Raw genomic sequence first — 21283 nt, 5'->3', positions numbered from 1 at the left:
AAAAGGCAGAGAGGAAATGGAGGACACCAAGTAGTTAAAAGAAAAACTACAGCTGAGCCGAGGCGCGCCTCGACTAGGGCGCGTCTGATCTGAACTGAGCAGCAGCGAGCAGCGGCCGGATTTCGTGAGCGATTCACTTCTCGGTGGCCGGTGTGTCCCCGGCGTAAACGCTGGCTTTCAGCCACTCCCCCTGCTGCTTCCGTCTGCTCTCGTCTGTTTTCCAGGCGAGGCGCTGCTCAACTCGAACACGGCCATTCTCTGCGCCTCCTGTCTTCTTTAGACCGCCAACAATCGTTCCACCTACGCACACGCTTCTCTGCTTCATACCGTTTGGAACTGTCTCGCTTCTCCTCACCAGTTTTAAAGCGTTTTGCCGGAGATTTCATCAAGAAATCCAATCCCTGTGGTGGCGCGATCTTCCTGCGTGCTTGTGTGTTTCTAGCGTGGTTCCACTTCGTCTTTAATAGTGAACTTATAGTTCACGTGACTATAACTAGAATCGTGCAGTACGTGCACGAATCGTACAAGTGCAGTACATGGCTAGAGGCGCGCAGGTTCACGCGCGCAAAATGAAAACGGCGGCTTCCTACAGGGCGGGGCCATGATGCAGGTGAAAGCCGGTGTGTAAATGACAAGTAAGGCTTGGGCGCCACCCGGGCGGTAAGTCGTCAAGTATTTACCGCCCGACGAGAAAATTTAGCGCCATTGGCGCTCGGGCGCTTTAAAGGTCCACCCCTGGTTGTTCTGAAGAGCATCTTAATCAGCTCTCCTGCTTTGTCTCTATTGCAGCTGTTAGCTAAACACGGCTAAAGAAAGCCTGCTACCACTTCAGGATCATCCATCAGCTGGGACTGCTTCATCGAGGGTTCTGGACAGCATGGACACAGGTACTGAATGAATGACTTTACTGTCTCTGTGTGGTGGGACACAAAAGTGTATCTCAGCTATGACATGGAATCTAAAATAATGGCTTGTATTTGAATAAAGCCTTGTAGTGATCTAACCCCACAACCAACAGGGAAAGTGGGTGAAGTCTTGCCCATGGGCACAACAACTGCAACAGTCTGAGTGGGGCTCGAATCTGCAACCTTCTGATTAGGGGGCCGACATTTAATATAATTTACTATGCACATTAATCAGTCCTCCTGTGTTTTATTGATGCCTTTACAGTAGGGATGTACATAGCTAACCAGTTAAACGGGACTGTAGTTCAATCTCCTGCTGACTGTATTTGCCAAACGCAGGAAGGGCCAAAGTGCCTGAAGGCTGCAGACCCAAAGACTGCAGGTTGAGGCCTGCGCCGTCTCTAGTAGAAGCAGGAATCTGCAGTAGCATGTTTGACTCGAACATGCTCTTTTTCTGTGATTTTACAGGAATAGAGAGGCAATCACAGTAAAAATGCCAGGGATCGTTCTTCATGTCTAGGGCATAGCAGGAGAATGTATGAGGAAGACATTTTACATTTCTATACATGTTGTTGTTAAACTTCCTCATAGTCACTTTAATGTCCCATAGTCCTATTTAGCTCTTTATCTCAGTGTGTTTACATGTCCACCAGAAAACCAAAGCATTGCCCTAAAGAGTCACGTCAGTTTCTTTAAATGCATGTAAACACGTTAGTCTGTCTGAAAGCAAGCTCTTTCTAATCGAGCTGAAGCACCCAGATAATGCGGTAGCAATCCAATTACACTCTGCATGTAAACGTGTCCCAACAAGCTAATACAGGTTAGACACTCGCATTCCAGAAGTGACGAAACCGCTGAAGTGGTCTTCTGCAAGGACCATCCTCACAAACAAACAGACACACGTAACACCATAAAACAGGACAGTACGTACCAAGTAAGCTGTGCTGCAGCGTTGTTGTATATTCCTTCAGCCATTCTGCAGATCTTGTGCCAATTCCATCTGCTTCACTGCCGCCAGCCTCTGTTTACTGCTTGTGTTGCTATAAGCTATCTGGAAGAATCCCAAAATGAAAAGGGGCATGTCACCACCTACTGTACCGGAGTGGCACACACTTTATTTGAGAGGCCGGTTTTCTAATGCATTAGTTTGCCACCTCTTATATTTTTTCTATTTACAAAATAAAGTTCATACTCTTCCATTTGTACTTCATCCATCATATCATCTTTGAGCCAAGTCTCTGTTATAGCAGTCACACTAAATTTGTTTTTGAATTTATTTAAATAATCTTTGATAATTAATACTTTAGGAAATATGCTTCTACTATTAATGTGGATAAGTGACATTGTGTCCTTAATCATTCTCCCACAGTTCAATTCTTCTTCTCCAACTTATGTTCAATTCATATAAACTTCCATGTATTTTATTGTCAATACAATCTTTGCCTGCTTGATATTATAATTCTGTGATCAGTAGTATTTTATAAGTAATTATAATCTTGGACAGCTACACTAGACACGTGATGACACAGAGTAATGCTAAAGTCAAACGACACATTTCCTTTTGTCTGATCCAATCAGAACCTTCGTTTCTGACGCGAGGCGTGGTTTTCTGTGGTGCTTGTATAAGCCCTCTTTTGCATGTGAAATTCTGATTTGCCAGTAAACCAAAATATGACAATTATAAATAGGGCTGCTACAACGAATCGATAAATTCGATGAAAATCGATTACTAAAAGCGTTGGCAACGAATTGCGTCATCGATTCGTTGTGTTGCACAACTTTTCCAAAAGCGCCCTTCCCGCCCGCAGTTGCGCGCAGAGCAAGTCAGATCAGCGCGAGGGAGAGCCGGCAGATCAGCGCAAGGTTCGCGCTGCTGCGAACCGGTTTCGCCCAAGGCCGGATTAACTGGGCAATTGCCCAGGGCCCACCAACTCTAAAGGGCCCAGGGCACGAGCACAATACTGTATCTATAATTTCCCGCTTTATGAGGACTATGGTGACCGGACGTTCCGTTTTCCCCGGACATGTCCACTTTTCACTCTGTCCTGGCGTCCGGACTGCGGGTTCTTGTATTGATGAAAATGTCTGGCTTTTCATCCAGGAGCAGGGATCGAATTATGGGGGAGCTGTATATCCTACACATCAGGGGAGCCGGAAAAAAGTTTTCTATATTATATCGTTTTTGGACTCTTTTGAGCAGAGAGCGGCACAGCGCTTTGTTGCACAGCGATCCAGGCTGCTGCTTCCGGCGCACGGTCCATTCTCAAAGTGGCGCAACCAAAAAACTATAATTAGCACACGATCGTTCATGTCTGCACAGGTTCTCTATTTTCGGTCTTATTTGTGCCTGAAGCACGCTACCACTGCGGAGCTCATCACCTGTGCTGTGGTGATGTCACCTCACGCAGCATCGAAAACGCGCTCTGCGCTTTGCGGTCAGGAGATCCCTTTGATCTGCTCAAAAGTAACTGATGAGGTGGAAAAGTAAGAATCCAGGCAACAGATTTTCTGGAGAATTAAGAGGAGATGCAGGAAGATGAGAGACAGACAGGACAGGAAAATAGTTAAATAAAAACAAGAAAACAAAACAAAGTGTTGAAAAGTAAAATGTAGGTAGATTTATCTCCACTACACGTTTTTACCTGTATAAAACAATAAGTTACACACATGTAATATTTATACATCTGATACAATTCAGATCAACTTAAAAACTCAGTCACACACCCAGGGCCGTTTCAAGACACTTTGGGGGCCAGGGCAAAGGTTGTTTGACATCCCCAGTTATAATAAATGTCTACAGATGAGATCAAACAAAACAGATGAGAATTGCCCTTAAGCTGTTTAACTTGGACCAAGCATTTTAGGTCACAGATAGATGTAGCTTAGGGTCTCTGTCTATACACCTTATAAGACAATTTAGGTGATGGCATGTTGTTTTTCTGCTATTGAACTGTTTTCTAATAATGTTGTGTTAAATAAAGTGAAGGAAGGAGAGAAATAACGTTTCCCTAGCAGTTTTTAAAAATTTCCCCATGTAATCCGATTAATCGATTAATCGTGTCGAGACCCCATCCGATTCATCGATTATCCAAATAATCGTTTGTTGCAGCCCTAATTATAAAAACTATTCCACGTCACCTTAACTTCAGTTCAAAGCGTTCTAGAGAAGTTCGGACAGGCCATTCGAACACCTCTTCAGCCGAAAGAACCTTGCTCGACAAGCTGGATAAAATCTGTTGCACGTTACACCTGACCGCAACGGTTCCTTCAGAATAAAAGCTGAACCTCACGACCCCTTCAGGGTCTCACTGAAGCCAATAATAACCTGTCGTGACCTGGGAGCATTCCGAGGCTAGTCTAATCGGAGCCGCTGCTTTTCTACCGGCTTTGGTAAAAAGGAGGGTCCACGGACCTCGGCACTCTGGATCTAAATGGAGGCTTCCCCTGGGGTACGTAGACCGACAGATGAAGTTTAATGTGTGTTCTAAATCTCCAACTGAAGTTTAGAGAGAAACATTCATTCCACTCAGAACTAAATGCTTCTCCGGATACGAGGTTCTGATAACAACATTCCACACATACATCATTCGTCTCAAGTCTCATTCCACCTAGTTCATCAGTACACAGAGTGTTAAAAGTTAGTCTTGTTTAAATTGTGTAGAAATAAATTTCCATCTGATTGATATTTCATATTTCTATGGAATCTCACATTTTATGGTTCATAAGTAAGATGTAAACTACCCATCGTTACAACAGCATCCAGGTTAGCAGAGCAGGTCTCGTTGAACAAATGCAAAAGGCCATCTACATCCATGCAGGAAACTGAACGGGGTATTGTGAGAGGATCAATATCCAGGAGAGAAAGAAAATTTGAGGTCGTATTTAGAGATAAGCACCTAGAGTAACGAGCAGCCTGTCTCTGGGCTGGAGGAAGAAGACGTGAGATATTGAATAAAATTGCAGCATGGTCAGAAAATGCTGCAGAGTCCACAGACAGGTCAATCACATCTGGTTCAAAAGATAAAGCCAAATCCAGGGTGTAAGAGTCAGTGTGTGTGTGGTGACATTAACCAATTGTTGTAATCCAAATGCGTCCAAGATGTCAACAAAATCTTTCACCAATTGCTTCAGAGTAGGGCTGGGCGATATGACGATTTTAGACCGTTTTACGATCTACACATCTGACGGTCTCATTTTTGAGAGACCTTTTTATCACGATTCACAGCTCTGCTGTTGAGTTTCTGCCTCTGAATGAAAATGGAACTTACCTCAGGCGAATGACATGCCTTTGTTTGACCCTTAACCAATCAGAGTGAGTCATAGTAATATATTAGTGCCCCGCTTGTTTTCACCTGTGTGTGAACAAACATGGCTTCGGCCACGGCTGAGAGCGACAACGAGGTTTTCGTTCCGAAGAGGAACGCAGGGTTTCCTTAGCGCGCGGCGCTAACAACTTAGCGACGTGACATGTCTCAGAGAAAGTGTAAAAACACGTTGGACGCTTCTTCTGAAGCAGGAAAATAACACTTCTTAAGCAGAGCACGACGTCGCCTCGGCTTGCTCACCCTCTCTGCCGAGCCGGACCGAGCTCGGTCACTGGGTCGTTGGAGCTGCCCCGTGACTGCCTGATGGAAAACCAGCGGGTTTCATCAGACTCGTAAAGTTTCTTGTTTTTGCTGGGGACCCCCTGTATTTTACCACTCCCTCCTGCAGTCTTCCCCTATTAACATTTAAAATGATTCTGTGAACTCCGTGTATCAATAGAAACAATCTCTGCCTCTGCCAGCTGCAGTAAATGTAGTCTCCAAATAATAAATAAGAGGTGCATTCATCTGAGTATCTCTGATCCGCATTAGTGATATTCTCAGCACCAGAACAGTGAAGCAAAGAAAGATTCCTGAGTTTGTTAGTAATTTTATTTATTAGGTGCATCTAACCTGTTCTATTTTTCTCTGAAATTAGATCAAATCAGTGCTTCTATGGGTTGTCTCCAATCTGCACTGGAAAATTTTTACTTTATTTAGAGACTTGTTGCAGAAAATATTCAGAATGCGCAGTTTTTTGCTACCACAAGCGATCTCTGGTCCAGGCGCACATCAGAGCCGTATTTGAGCTTAACTATCCACTACATGAGCAACTGGGAGCTACATAGTATTTTGAACAAGTTAATGTTTGCACAATACGTTTGCAATTGACATGTCTGCACTTTAAATATGTTTACGATTTTAATTTATGTTAAGTTACTTGAAAAACGAGAAAAACAGATTTTTAGGCCTGAGCACCGAAAGCGCTGCTGTTTTTGTTTGCTCTGTTCTTTCTTTCTTTTTCTTTTTTATTATTCTCGTGCCCCTTTGAACAGCTTTTTGGGGACCTTAACATACCCCAAAACTCACAATATTTTGCAAACTTGTCAGGCCTGGTGAAAAATTTGATATTTTAAAGGTCACAAAAAAATCGCAAAGAAAATGGCTGAACAGCGCCCCCTAGAAGGTGAAAAATACCCCTCTCCATAAAGCTTAGTTTAAAGCTTAGTTTATCGTACAGTTATGAAATTTGGTACACTTGTAGTACTCAACAGTCCGCACAGAAAAGTCTCTTGCAACCATGGTCAATATCAAACAGGAAGTCGGCCATTTTGGCGATTTTTAGCCGTTTTTGCCGTTTTCAGGGTCCGTTTCTGATTGGATTGCTCGATCATTTTTCGAACGATCGTCTCAAAAATTTTGTTAAAATGCTCAGAAGGGATGGGCGGACAAAATGAGACAAGGATTCTGAGTTTTCGTGTATGTTGAAGGGGTGGGGCCAGGCCTTGAAGTTTGACTACTCGCCAAAAAATATAAATTGCTATAACTTCATAACTGAACGGAACATAGTTACACAAATTTCTGGGGTCATTCGTCATCCACCCACAAAGAAAATTGAATGGTCGGATGATGACATCACACAAGCCCCGCCCCCCCAGGACCAAAAAGGTCAAGTTTTACTGTGAAAGGTCCCAAATTGCCCCATTTAACTTAATCACCACAAATTTGTAGCTAGTAACTCAAGGCAAGTGGGGGTTGCTTTGCGTCACTTTATGGGAGTTTTCGGCAGAGGGCGGGGCTGTGGCGGCGCGGCGAAGTCAGGCGTACCGCCGTGGCCTTACATTTGCCTCCCATTTCGTCATTTCTAAAGATATCGTCACGGAACTTCTTGGGAGTGATCCTAGTCCGCCCCCCCAAAAAGTCTGATGTGAACATCTGGTGGGCGTGGCCTATTTTCTGAAATAGCGCCCCCTATGACCATTAAAACTGTCAGCCCCAAGCCATGCTTTGACTGAGGATTACAGAATTTGGTACACTAATGTGGTGTCCGAGGACCTACAAAAAAGTCTCTTGGAGCCAGTGCAAAGTTGCACAGGAAGTCGGCCATTTTGGTCCAAGTACGCGATTTAGTGGTTTTCACACACGTTGTTTGGAGAGTGGTGCTCTGTCGCCCTTTTCACCAATCGCCTTCAAACTTCTGCTATTTACTCTTAAGACATAGAGGAAAAAATTCAACCGTTGGATTTTAAATAAGTATAAAGTTGTGGGCGTGGCTAAGCCTCAAACTTTGACCTGTCGCCACTCCACTCTTTTTTTTCACAGCTCCCTATTGGACTCCTTTTACCCAATCACCAGGAATCTGGCAAATAGCAGCAGACAATTTGAGGTCACTTGGTCTCCAGTACTGGAAGGTTTTGAAAGAAGGTGGGGCTTTGGGAGCATGGCGAAATTCGCCATCACGCCATGGAAATACGTTTGCCTCTCATTTCTTCAATTATTGTGACATCGCCACAAAATTTCTGATGAGTGATCCTAGTCTGACCCCCAATAGAATTGGACAGCTGAAGTTTGTGGGCGTGGCCTATTTTCTGAAATAGCGCCCCCTAGGACCATTAAAACTGTCAGCCCCAAGCCATACTTTGACTGAGGATTACGAAATTTGGTACACTAATGTGGTGTCTCAGGCCTTACAAAAAAGTCTCTTGGAGCCAAGTGCAAAGTCACACAGGAAGTCGGCCATTTTGGTCCAAGTACTCGATTTAGTGGTTTTCGCACACGTTTGGAGAGTGATGCTCCGTCACCCTTTTCACCAATCGCCTTCAAACTTCTGCTATGTACTCTTAAGACAAATGGGAAAAAATTCAACTGTCGGATTTTAAATAAGTGTAAAGTTGTGGGCGTGGCTAAGCCTCAAACTTTGACCTTTCGCCATTACATTACTTGACTTAATAACTCCCATGTGCAAGATCAGATCTATATCAAACTTTGTCTGTGTGATGACTGACCACATCTCAAGACAATGACAATGTGGACATCTGACATCACCTAAGCCCCGCCCCCTGAATACAGGAAGTCTATTGTTTTATGCTGAAATGTCCATATTTGTCCCGTATAATTTAGTGAACATGACACTAAGGTCATGCACTGTCTTAATGATGCTGTAATGACTATTCAGATCTGATAGCTTTCCAGAAAGGGAGGGGCTTTGATGCCATGGCGAATGCTGGCGTGACACCATGACCTTACGTTTGACTGTAACTTTCACAAATGGCCTCCGATTTGCCCGAAACTGAACATGGCAATGAACAATCATGCCCTTTAGCCAATTAGGCACAAACAGTTGGTGAATGTTATACACTGTCACCAAAGCGCCCCCTACATACCTTTAAAACTGTAATAACTCTTACAGACAAGGTCATAACTGCACCAAACTTGCTATGTGTCATCACACAAAGGCACCTAACACAATCCTGTGGTAATTGGTTGATATCGCTTTAGCTCCGCTCCCTGACAGATACTTGGCCTTGAATAACACACGCATGATGCAATTCACACCAAACTGCACACAAATGACTGTTATCAACCTACAAACTTCTTCATGGAATAATTCCTAAATCTGGGACAGCGCCTCCTAGATACAAAAAACCTTTGTAACTTCTGCAAAAAAGCTCCAAACTATATCAAACTTGGTGGCAGTCATAACACAACTGCAATCAACACATGTATGTGCTCACTTGTTCAATTCACTTTAACTCCAACCACTTACAGCTTTTTGTCTCTAGATGACCCATGCAACGTTTGATTGATGCCAAATTAACAGAAAACCGTCTTTGATGACCAAAGATGACCTCTATGGCATTTAGTTGTAAATGGTCACAGCGCCTCCTAGATGGGTTCAAACTTTATTAACTTCTAAAGACAAGGTCAGAATGGCATTATACTTGGCTTGTGACATCACGTGACTGCACCAAACACATTGATGGGGTTGTTGGTTCATATCCCTGTAGCTCCGCCCCTTTCAGCTCACCGGCTTTAGATAACACAAACAACGTCTGATTGATGGCAAAATAACAGAAAACCATTTTTGTCAACCAAAGCTGACCTCAATGGGACTTTTCTGTAGTTGGTCACAGCGCCCCCTAGTGAACTTTAACCTTCGATAACTTTAAAAAACATGGTCAGAATATCATTAAATTTGGTCACTGTCATCACACCACCAGTGTGGTAAAGATAGTCTGCCCTAGTGGTGAGACGTGTAATATAATGGTGGGCTCAGAGGGGATGCTGAGTCAGGGAGAGGTGCGGACGTGGTGACCGTTAGCAGTTTCTGGTGTCAGGGTGGTCGACGTTTCTGTTCCGCGGACGTGCCCTGGTGCCCCAGGCTGCTGGCCAGGCCGGAGCGGCGCGGAGCTGCGAGGGCCGAACGACGCTGCTTGCAGCTTTAATTTTAATTGTTTCTCTCAGGGCTTTTATCATCTCCGGTGTGAGTTTAAAATATAAGTGTGTTAGCACTGTGTTGATTATCCCTAATATGAATAAATGTTTATTTATTCAATGTTTCTCTTCTTTAATACGCAATTGAAGTTATGCTATTCATGGTTAAAAAATCGTGATAAAATCGAAATCGTGATAAAATATTGGAAAAATCGTGATATTCTATTTTTGCCATATCGCCCAGCCCTACTTAAGAGGACAGCAAATGTGGATATTAAAATCACCTAGGATAATTCCCTGGTCATATTTAGGGAGTAAATCAACTAAAAGATCAGAGAGTTCATTTATAAAGACACTGTTATATTTTGGTGGCCTGTAGCAAAGTACGAGTATGGGAAGAGAAAACCCCAGCTCAAAAAATGAAACCTCAAAGCTGGTTGGAGCCAGTGGCCTAGCAAGGGGTTTTAGGGGGAGACTGGAACAATACAGGGATAATAAGCCCCCCTACGGCAAGAGTGTCTTGGCTCAGTAGCTGCGTTTACATGGACACATTTAATCGGAATAAAAGCCTGATCGGAATTAAAATGCGTCATGTAAACAAGCCATTCAGAATACTCTGACCCGATTAAACTCAATCGGATCAACTTTTCATTCCGATTGAGACAGCTGGGTTATGCCGATTGTTAATCCCATCATGGTGCATGAAAACACTCGAGTGACTACTGCGCATGTCAGTAACGTCACACGTTTACGTACGTTACGTTGTCGTTTACGGAAGTCGGAAAACATGGCGGGTGCGAAACAAAACTGGTCTGTTTCGGACACAAATGCATTGCTGGATGTACTCAAAGAACTAAAAATTGTAGAAAGACTTGATGGTAGGAAGTCTAGAAACTCTGAGTTATTCATTCAAGTACATGAACGCTTGAAGGAAGCGGGGATCGATCGAACGGTTGAACAGATAAAAAACCGATGGAAAAGTTTGAAGACCGCGTACTACAAAGCCAAGAATCACAACAGCAGAAGCGGGTTCGACCCTTCCAGTTTTCCCTTCTACCGCGCAATAGACGAATTCATGGCGGCGAGGCCGTTGTCAAATGTGCCTTTATTTGGCGTGGACGTTGGGTTCGAGGACGAGGTGGTGGACAGATGTAGCACACCCGTGAGCCAGAGCCTTGATGCTGCTGAAGATAGCATTAGTGGTAAGTTTGTAAACCTCACATTTAAAAAACATACAACGTTTTTGAGAATATCAAATTTCAGACTTGGGTTTTTGTCATTCAGATGATTCCAGCAGCGAAGCAGCAGAAGCCACTGAACAGATGCCCACAAACGGAGGAGACAGTTCTCATCCATCTAGTGAATCCATTAAAAAGAGTAAGTTATCGCTCGAGAGACTAAATTAGGTCAAAGTATAATAGCTTTTTGTTGTTGGAGATGACACATGTTTAACTGCTTGAGTAAGGGACTATGGCAGGCTATAAAGCCAAATGTCCAGTCCAGATTAACACTAGTAAATTTGTTTATTTGGTAATTTGGACTGTTATAGGAAATATGAATGGGAGTTTATTCTTCTAAGTAATATTTTTACTATGTTATTCATTAATTGATAAATGTCACAGTTTATACCTAAGTATGAAAAAATGATCATTTAGCTTATTAACTAAATATTTAGTTTGGGGGTCACTAAAGCCACGTTTGATTTTCTCAATAATTCTATGTTTTCTTTTTGTATAGGTGGCAGTGTATTTTTTTTCTACATTCAGTCTTCTATATCACACACTTATAATTCTTTTTAACTTTTAGGAAAAAGATCAAGCTCATCTGGATATGCCAAAGCTATGTGCACTTGGTCGACTGAACAGCAAGCATTTATGAAAAAAATGCAAGAGTCCCAAAATAGGTGGGTTGAAGAACATCAGGAAAGAAGACTGCAGAGAGAGGAGCGTCTTGTCACACGGTTCATTGAAGAGAGTTCCCGGTCAAATGAGCGACTCGTCGGCCACCTTTTGGATGGCCTAAGAACCATCATTCGTCCACCTCCTCCACCACCAGTAGCTCCATACTCCTCTCAGCACCATTACCGCAACTACGTTGGGTCGGCTGAGTTTGGCCAAAATGCACAACACTACAGTAATAATTACAATTCTGACTACACCCTACAAGATTTGAGCTAAAATGATATTCACAATTCCAAATTCTGTTCTGTTGTTTAGAAGTATGCTATTTTAAACAATTCAGTTGTGACATTTTGGTTTCTGCAACTTCCCATAGTAGTTGCAGTGCATTAGCAAACCTGAGTGATATAGAGTAGATGTTCTGGAGATGTATTTTTGCACTTTATTTATGTTCACAACAATAGTAGCTAAGTACAAACTTTTCTTTAAAGTACTCTTCATATGTTCCAGTATTTTTGAAGTATAACTCAGGTGAAGAAGAAAAAAAAACGTTTCTGAGGTCAGAACATGTTATATTTATGTTTTGTTTGATATGGTGACCTAGATGACAAAAAAATTCCACAGAGTTCACCACATGAAAAAGTGCTGTATATGCTTATTTATTTTTTATTTTTTTAACTTTAAATGCTTTGGAAAATGTTTAATTTCGAGTCTCAGGAGTATTCACACAACACTAGCTGTCAAGTTCAAAGAGTACAGCAGAATGTTCATTTAATTGAATGGATTAATAAATAGTGCTTTAAGCACAAAGTAATGCTTCATTGTTCTTGTGCTATAATATGTACAAACCGGGGAAATAATGCCTTTCAGTACTTAGGGAAACATTTTTCTGAACTTAAAATGGGTAACTTAGAACTTTTTTGGTAAATCTAGAACCAAGAAACACTTAGTGTAGGTGTCCCGTTCGGAGTGGGAATGTTGTGGCCAAATAGGTAGTCAACACCTCTCTAGTGCTGCTTCCACAACTGCTGCACTGGAGATTAACTGGCTGGTTGGGTTGAGGAAAATTAATTGGCCGATCACAGGCCCCCTCCAACCAGCTGTTGCTGGCCTGATCATCTTCATTCTGACAGAAGTTGTGCAGTGCACAGCATGTGGCAATCATGGTTGGTGCAAAGGTGAAATGAAAGTCACTTCTTTTTAGCAGAACCCTCCACCTTGACTTTAACAATCCAAAAGTCATTTCCACTCCAACCCTGACTGAGCTGATGAAGGTGTTGAAGGACTCCTGCTCCAGAGTCAGCCGAGGTGAGTTTGAATATCCTTTGATCAGCCAGTCAAGAAGTGGGTAGGCAGGGTCTCCAACTATTAAAAGATTGGTGTCTTTCCCCCCAATGGTCTTGATGCCCTGTTACAGAAAAGGGAATTAAGTAATTTTTTACTATTATGTGATTTACAAGCACATATTGATGTATTTTTAACTCCAGTCAAGCAGTCATTTCAAGCGGCTCTCTCCATTCAAAAACATGTTTTCTTACTTTGGGTAGGAGATGAGCCCTTTTGAAGAGGTCTGACTGGCATAGGGCATTTGCATCATGTGCACTGCCTGGCATTTTACAGCTGATGTTCCAAAACCTTCATGAGAGGAATAAATGAAACAAATTAAACTGCTTTATTGTGCACATGATTCGCTGTAAACAAAGGGGTAATTCTAATAATTTGGTGCAGTTTGAGGTCTCAGGTTACTGAAAAATCTACCCCCACTAATTTATTTCTGAACATGGCAGGTAATTGAGTAGTAATTTTTACCTGAATTTGTCATCTACAACAGCCTGGAGTACGTAGGATGGCCATCCTTTACGATTTACAAAATCCTTGTAGCCGTCTGAAGGAGGAAGGATGGGAATGTGTGTTCCATCGATAAGCCCCATTATTTGTGGAATGTGATGGGATGCTTCAAACCATCTGGCTATCTCTTTTGCCTCTTCCTCAGTTGGTGCACGGATCAACTGTTTGATAGGACCCTGCACCATGCCTTTGCAGAACATGTAAAGAAACTTCGTTATGCTGCTTTTACTTATTCCAAATTGGTTCGCCACGACTCTGTATTCTGCACAGCTACCCAGTTTATACAGAACTACTGCAATCCGCATGATGACAGGAACAGCAGCCCTCACAGTAACGTCCTCGGGAGTCGTATAACTCTCCATTAACGAGCAAAGTTTCATGAATGACGCACGTGACATGCGGAAATTCTGCTTCCACTCTTGATCGGTGAACTCCAAAAGAACAATCCTCTCCCACCAGTCTTTACTCCTCACTTTCATCCAGTGGCTCCTTGTCTTTGCCGGAGGAGGGGGGACTAAAGTTACGGTTCTTGGTATTAAGAAATTTTCATCCTGCTGTCTCCCCCTATTTAACATCTGGAAAACTATAAACAGTTTAGTTTGTATTTGTAAAATTGTGACGACAAAAAATAAAATTACACTCCGAAAAACATCGTCGTGCTCCATTTTTACATACACGCAGCCATGTTTGTTTACAGCGGAAGTCTGCTACTTCTTCTTCTACGGTCTTTTTCAGCGTAATAGATCGATCTGCGCATGACAAAATGGTTTATTCCGATCAAATTTATGACGAATGTAAACACTTGACATAATCGGATTTAAATTTCCAGGGCCCATGTGCACAGTCATATTCTAATCCGAATAATGATCGGATTAAAGACATTTTGCACATATAAACGCAGCTAATGATAATGTTATAGTCAGGAGGACAGAGTTCAACCAGAGAAGCCGACTGATCAGGCGGGACCCACTTTTCAGTCATTGCAGAACGAGCTCACTTCCTTGTCGATGTATAAGTTCTTTAGAATAGCTGTTTTATTCCTAATAGAGCGGACATTCAGTAGAGCAATCCGAATAGACTGCAGGGACCGCAAAAAAAGCTGCGGGGAGGATCGCCACATACCCGACCTCACAGGATAACAAAGATTACGGGGATTTACTCCTCCAGTGCGGCGCATCGTATGACTGCTCCCATATGTGCAATCCAGCCTTTGGTGATGCAGTATCTGGATGAAACGAGTTGGAGAATCTCAGGGAGGCACGTCCAGGCAAGCAAACCGACCAGCATTGCCATTCCGTCGGAGGGATCTGATCCTGACCCTGACATAGGCATGTTTTCCGCGCCGTCCGGCCAGGAGTACCAAGCAGCTCCACCAGAAACTCAAACAGGCTACCGAAAATCGGCCCAAAAGTCGCATCATGAAACCTTGGAAATCCCGGGTTTAAGCAAAGATCCATGAGTGTATGCCGGTCATATTGTAAAGTAGGATGACAATCAGCCGAAAAGCGATTCAAAAACAAAAGAGTCAGCATAATAGCCAGGAGAAGCAGACGGCGTGCCACAACAGTCAGCACCATCTTTGAACTCCAGTACTGGGACCAGAGTGAATAGGGTTTGTATGGGGACCGTGAGTGGGTGTCTAGCATTCACTTTTGACTTAGGTTGTATGTGTATGTGTGAGCATGAGGGAGGGAGTGTGTGACTGTTTGTGTATGACTGTATATGTCAGGTGGGATCTTGGACTCCTCCCTTCTCTTGGGTCTTCCAGTGCTGCCTGCCCTCCCCATGCAACATTTGCTGCTGAGTGTGGGGTCTTGGTCTGCCTGCGTGTTCGCGGCTCCCCGGTTCACGGAACTTAAGATTTTAGGCATCTGTCTGATTGATCCCGTTGGCTGCCTGGAGGGATCTGCGTCCCTGGCCTCTGTTGGGTCCCCGGTGGGGTTGGTCGCCCCTGGGTCCGGGGGCACTGGTTCCTGGGCTTAGCCAGCTTGAAGGTGGGAGGCTGCGGGCCGGCCTCTGGGCTTGCCACTGTTATCTCCCTGGACTCTGCCGGCTGCTGGTTGTGGCCCCCCGGGGTAATCCTCTGCACCTCTCGAGGAGGGGCTGGGGCTTTTCTGGTTACAGTCTCCCTGGGGTCCCTAAGCTCTGGTGCAGCTCCTGGATCTCAGGTACTTGGAGCTCCCTCCATCTCCTACACATCTTGCTCCTATAGAGAAACCTTGTATATACAAGCAGGTGTACGTACACTAGTGCATTGAAGCAGCTGCCCTGTGATTGGCTGATTGGATAATTGCATTAAGGAGAAGTTTGTTCCTAGTAATCCGTTAGGTGAGAGTAAGTGTGAATGTGAAGTTCCATCGACCGGTAATTAGGGATGGGTACCAAATTCGGTACTTTTTAAGGTACCGACCGAATTCCATAGTACCGACCGAGCACCGATTCACGTCATTTCAAACGGTGCCTCGTTTTGGTACCCGTCCTTCATAATGAGAACTTACCAAGACAGCTGCACATGCGCGTTATGTCGTCGGTCCCTGTCCCAGCGACAACGATCTAAGTGAGACATCCTTATCTTAATCTGCTCCGGTAGGTAAACAAAATGTTTAAGATAACGTTAGCTTGATATGTAAGCTTCCGTTTCGCTAATGGTGAGTTCGCTTTCTCCTCTGAACTCCGAATTTCCGACTAGAAGATCATGAACGCGCTCTAAAGTTTGGCTTCACTTTACTAAATGCGATGAGTGACAACGATCTAAGTGTGAGGCATCATCGTTTTAATCTGCTCCAGCAGTTAAATAAACTGTTAAAGATAACGTTAGCTTGATATGTTAGCTTCCATTGCTACCGTTGTTATCAGCTAATGGCGCGTTCGCTTTCTCCTCGGAAATTCTAACTTCCCAGTAGGAAAAATCAAATGAAAAAAACGACGGCCAAAGGAATGAAGATACACAGTAAATTTAGTTCACAGTAAAGATGTTTACTTCAGTTTAATTATCAGCTTTTAAAACTACAAGGACGATGTTAAAATACAAACAGTTGTATGTTATTTATCGTGACATTTATCAAATATTGTTATATATTGTGAAAAATATATATTTAATTATAAAAGAGAATTAAAATAATAAACACTCAAAAGTATTGAAAATTGGTACCGTTAAGTACCGGTATCGATTCGTAGGTACCGGGAATTAGTACTGGATCGATTCAAATGTCAAAGGTACCCATCCCTACCGGTAATTCACATCATGTTTCTGTGTTTCCTACAGATGTTCAACAGCTGGTGCTGGTTAAAGAAGAAGCTCCTGAGGAACAGAGTGCAGGTGTGGACCAGAAAGACCCAGAACACATCCACATGAAGGAGGAACAAGAAGAAAACTGGACCAGTCTGGAGGGAGAGCAACTTCATTTGGAGGAGAAAACTGATGCTGCCAGGTTTCCATTCACATTGGCTTCTATAAAGAGTGAGGATGATGAAGAGAAACCACTGTTCTCACAGCTTCATCAGCAGCAAGTAGAAGACAAAGAAGTTCCAACCAGCAGCTCAGCTCACCAGATGACAGCAGAAACTGGTGGAAGAGCAGAAACTAGCAGGAACCAAGTTCTGAACCCTCATGAACAGACATCTGATTCTTCAGAAACCGAAATGAGTGGAGATGATGAAGAGGGTGATGATGTGAATCTAGACTCTGAGCTTTCAGACTCTGGGTCTGAAACTGGAGAAGAAGACAGTGACTGGAATGAAAGCAAGTCTTCTTATTCACATATTAGGACCGTCAACAAGTCCTTTAGCTGCCCTGAGTGTGGTAAACAATTTGTCCACAAGAGGTCTCTCCAGAAACATGTGAGAGTGTCAGGTCATTCAGCAATAAGGTCTTCAAGCTGTTTGGTCAAAAAGAAATGTGTTAGAGTGAAGCAACATGTAGACTCATGCAAGAAAGTCCAGAAAGAACTAAAATCATTTAGTTGTGATGTATGTGGAAAAAGATTTAGTGCAATGTGTGATTTCAACGTGCACATGAGAGTCCACACAGGAGAAAAACCTTTTGTCTGTGAGCTCTGTGGTCGAATATTTAGTCGAAAGGGAAATTTAAACAGGCACATGAGAGTCTACACAGGAGAAAAACCTTTTGTCTGTGTGCTCTGTGGTAAAAGATTCGCCTATAAAATAGCATTAGACTATCACATGAGAATCCACACAGGAGTAAAACCTTTTATCTGTGGGCTCTGTGGTAAAAGATTCAGCCAAAGTTCATCTTTATACAGTCACATGAGAGTCCACACAGGAAGAAAACCTTTGCTCTGTGGGCTTTGTGGTAAAACATTTGCCCTAAAACAAGCCTTGGAGAGACACATGAGAGTCCACACAGGAGAAAAACCTTCTTGCCTGTGAGACATGTGGTCAAAGATTTAGCGACAAGACAGAGTTAAACAGTCACATTAGAGTTCACACAAGACATAATGAATTATTCTGAATGTGTGATTGATAGAAAAAATTCCATCTGCGAGAGCAGGGGAGTGGAGGAGGCGGGCATAAATACACGCATGTGTGTGTGTGTGTGTGTGTGTGTGTGTGCGCATGCAAACCTTGTGGCTCCATATGATATAAGCAGTTCTGAAAGATAAGAAGGCCAAAGGCCATTAGGACACTTAAAAACCGTTTAAAGTATTTTAAAATCGATCCTGAAAAAAAAACGGGGAGCCAGTGTAGTGATTCTGAAACTGGAGTGATGTGCTCCCACCTCCTGGTCTTCACCAGAACACATGCTGCTGAGTTTTGTAATAGTTGTAGACCTGAAATCTTCTTTTTAGGAAGACCAGAAAGCAGGGCATTGCAGTAGTCTATCTTACTGGTGATAAAAGCATCCATCAGCGTCTCCGTATTGGCCCGAGAGAGAATGGGGCGGACTCTGGCGATGTTCTTTAGATGATAAAAACCTATTTTGGTGATATTTTTAATGTGATGGATAAAAGTCAGCTCAGAGTGAAAGATGACACTCAGGTTCTTCACCTGTGAAGATGGATTAAGAGACAGTGATTGTAATTTTGGTAAAGGTTTCTCTCTCTGGGCCTCAGGAGGGCGCATATAAAGGTTAAAAAGCACTGGGCCTAAAATTGAATCCTGGGGCACACCACATGCAATCCCATGGACCATAGAGGAACAGGTATCCAAACCCACCATAAAAGTCCTGTCGGTGAGGTAGGAAGTGAACCATCGGTGAACAGCACCAGAGAGGCCGATCCCTTTCAAACGAGTTAAAAGAACATTATGGTCTACTGTGTCAAAGGCAGCACTTACCCCCAAATTCCACTACCTCCGCTCCGACACGAACGCCGGAGCAAAATCGGTCCCGTTGTAGTCAATCGGAGCAATTCCACTACTGCGGCCGTGCTCCGGCAGTGCGGCGCAGTGTGCCGCCCTCTGTTCCGGCGTCCGGCAAAAATAGAATCGATCCTATTTTCGCCGAACGCCGGAGCACCTCCGCAGTAAATGGACAGAAATCACAACTGCCCAACAGGAAAAGGAGCAAGCACAACTTCCGTTTTTCACAATAAATCGATAAACAAAAGGCGTTTTTTGTTTCATATGAACAGGTTTAACAACTTTTAACAACTATCAATGGCGGCTGAAGTTTAAATGCACAAAAGTAAGCCATAAATACAGTTTCCACTATCAAAGTAGACACACTTTGTTGATCCGAACACTGCTGATCTCTCAACACAAATGATGGGCAGATTAAACAGTTCATGTCGATGCTTCTCCCACACAACGGGTGTTTGGATCTAACTTCCGCGTTTATTGCTCGGACTGTATCGCAAGATCTCGAAAATCCCGCGCATGCTTGTTTGCCCCCCTCAGGTCTCCGCACCAGAGCGGAGCCGTTGTAGAGCGGGTACCAGTAAAAATTGAGTTCGGAAGCGAGCGGCTGCGGAAGGCGGGGGCGGACTGGAGCGGAGCGGAGGTAGTGGAATTTGGGGGTTAGATCCAGTAGAACCAACACAGTCACCTTCTGTTTATCATAATTTACTCTAAAACCATTTAAAATCCTCAGAAGGGCCGTCTTGGTGCTGTGGTTCACCCTAAAACCAGACTGAAATTTTTCAAAGACATTATGGGTGTCGATAAAATCATTAAGTTGAATTAAAACAAGCTTTTCTAAAATGTTGCTTAATGGTAAGTTGGATACCGGTCGATAATTGTTTAAATTGTTAAAATCTAAATTGTTGTTCTTCAGCAGAGGCCTCACCACCGCCCGTTTAAAAGTGGTAGGAAAGACCCCCGTCTGAAGGGAGTAATTCATCATAGTTAAATCCTCATCTGTAAAAGAATCATAAAATTGTTTAAAAAACCTTGTGGGAATAGGGTCCAGGACACGTGTGGTGGGTCTCACTGGGGAGAAAACTTTATCAAGACTCAGCTTCAACCAGAACAACACTGTCCAGTGTTTCCTCAGGTAGACACACACTCTCAGATGTGTCTAAAACCACGTTACGTAGAGAGGATAAAATATTACATCTGATGGAGTCTACCTTCCCGCTGAAGTGGCCTGCAAACTCCTCAGAGAGTGTTTGAGGGGTTTTTCTGAGTTGGAGTTGAGAATATTATTGATTGTGGAGAAAAGACTTTTAGGGTTATTTTTATGGACTGAGAGGGTTTTGGAAAAATATGTGTTTCTTGAATTTCTTACAGCATTGTTGTATGTTTTTAGTAGTTGTGAATATATCTGATGATTTATTATCTTGTTTTTCCTGCATCTCCTCTCCGCCACTCTGCAGTTTGTCTTTAGTTTTTTTAGGTTTTCATTTCTCCAAGGTGATGTATGATTTGACTGTAAGTTTTTGGTTTTGAGTGGAGCAAGCAAGTTAAGAGCTGACTCAAGTCTTCTGTTAAAATCATTGATAATAAAACCACAAAGGGCGGAGACGTTAGTTGGAGAGATATTGTTAAAAGCTTTAAGAAAACCAGCAGCCACTTCAGGGGTTAGATGACGCTTCCTTACAGTTCTCACAGAGGGCGCACACGGGATAACGCTGGTGATGTTAAAAAATACGCAATAGTGATCGGACACTGCCAAGTCGACAACAGAGGACACATCAGTGGACAGGCCATACGTGATGACCATGTCCATGGTGTGTCCTCTGTTGTGAGTTGGCTGCATGACATGTTGGGTAAAATCCATGTAATTCAAGATGTTTAAATCATCTGTGGCTCAGAAATAAATTGTCAGGGTTTAACTATAAACAACTGCTTTCATTGTCTTTTATTATTCACCCAGGAACACGTACACGACACTTCTCACATCGGTTTTGAGCTCAAGGTTCATGAAATGGAACAAAATCACCACAAACAATTAGTTTTCTGTCAAGGACTTTAGCAGATTTACATTTTTAAATTTTCCTCCGAGGATCGTGGGTTTATTTTGTTTTGTTTTGGAGCTGCGTTCGGAGTAAACACCGCCAGTATTTAACCCAGTTAAAACTAATGTTAGTAACTGTTATGGACCCCTTTTTAGGCTCGCTAGGAATGTGAGATCAGTAACATAAGTAAGACGAGTCAACAGTTTAGTTATAGTAAAAAATATAAAAAACTTATCTTGAAAGTCGCGGTGGATTTAACCCAGTTTGTGCCACTGGACTTAAAAACAAACAGAACAAAACAGTGAGTGAATATTCCATCAGAATGGAACAACCTAGCTTAACCCTTTTAGGACGGGAATCAAACAAGAGTAAATAGTAACAACCGAAAGGGCTTAAGTGTCCCTGAAGGAGACTAAACTCAAAGCCCAAGTCACCAGTGGTGGCTGGTCCATAGGGGGCGCTAGGGCGCCGCCCCACCAGTCTCACGAGAAGAAAATAGGAATCAAAAAATTAAAAAAAACAATAAAATTAAACTAAAC

The 21283-nt window shown here is 43.1% G+C and overlaps 3 protein-coding genes across 3 annotated transcripts; 2 read left to right on the top strand and 1 right to left on the bottom strand.

Annotated features, from left to right (window-relative positions):
* The first annotated feature begins 796 nt into the window (after positions 1-796).
* On the top strand, positions 797-21252 carry LOC129154112 (oocyte zinc finger protein XlCOF20). The gene is made up of 2 exons (XM_054733955.2): positions 797-887; positions 16655-21252. Exons 1-2 carry the CDS (start codon positions 878-880, stop codon positions 17776-17778), a joined length of 1134 nt encoding a protein of 377 aa, XP_054589930.2. The 5' UTR covers positions 797-877; the 3' UTR covers positions 17779-21252.
* LOC129154116 (zinc finger and SCAN domain-containing protein 20-like) lies at positions 9089-12847 on the top strand. Its single transcript, XM_054733964.2, has 3 exons — positions 9089-10845; positions 10928-11020; positions 11450-12847. The coding sequence occupies exons 1-3, from the start codon at positions 10317-10319 to the stop codon at positions 11818-11820; spliced, it is 993 nt and encodes a 330-aa protein (XP_054589939.2). The 5' UTR covers positions 9089-10316; the 3' UTR covers positions 11821-12847.
* On the bottom strand, positions 12488-15322 carry LOC139066310 (uncharacterized). Its single transcript, XM_070548754.1, has 3 exons — positions 13351-15322; positions 13080-13176; positions 12488-12949 (listed from the first exon to the last, which is right to left on the bottom strand). The coding sequence occupies exons 1-3, from the start codon at positions 14052-14054 to the stop codon at positions 12488-12490; spliced, it is 1263 nt and encodes a 420-aa protein (XP_070404855.1). The 5' UTR covers positions 14055-15322.
* Positions 21253-21283: the final 31 nt, after the last annotated feature.

The sequence above is a fragment of the Nothobranchius furzeri genome, chromosome 2 (genome assembly GCF_043380555.1).
Source record: "Nothobranchius furzeri strain GRZ-AD chromosome 2, NfurGRZ-RIMD1, whole genome shotgun sequence".
In the NCBI taxonomy this organism is placed as follows: Eukaryota; Metazoa; Chordata; class Actinopteri; order Cyprinodontiformes; family Nothobranchiidae; genus Nothobranchius; species Nothobranchius furzeri.
This window is presented reverse-complemented; position numbering and strand designations above follow the sequence as displayed.

Coding starts and splice junctions, on each gene's coding strand:
- LOC139066310 (XM_070548754.1), bottom strand. CDS start 14,054: ATGGAGCACGACGATGTTTTTCGGAGTGTAATTTTATTTTTTGTCGTC. Junction 13,177..13,350: donor GTTGTAGATGACAAATTCAG/GTAAAAATTACT, acceptor CCTCTCATGAAG/GTTTTGGAACATCAGCTGTA. Junction 12,950..13,079: donor GGGCTCATCTCCTACCCAAA/GTAAGAAAACAT, acceptor TTTCTGTAACAG/GGCATCAAGACCATTGGGGG.
- LOC129154116 (XM_054733964.2), top strand. CDS start 10,317: ATGCCGATTGTTAATCCCATCATGGTGCATGAAAACACTCGAGTGACT. Junction 10,846..10,927: donor TGCTGAAGATAGCATTAGTG/GTAAGTTTGTAA, acceptor TTTGTCATTCAG/ATGATTCCAGCAGCGAAGCA. Junction 11,021..11,449: donor TAGTGAATCCATTAAAAAGA/GTAAGTTATCGC, acceptor TTTAACTTTTAG/GAAAAAGATCAAGCTCATCT.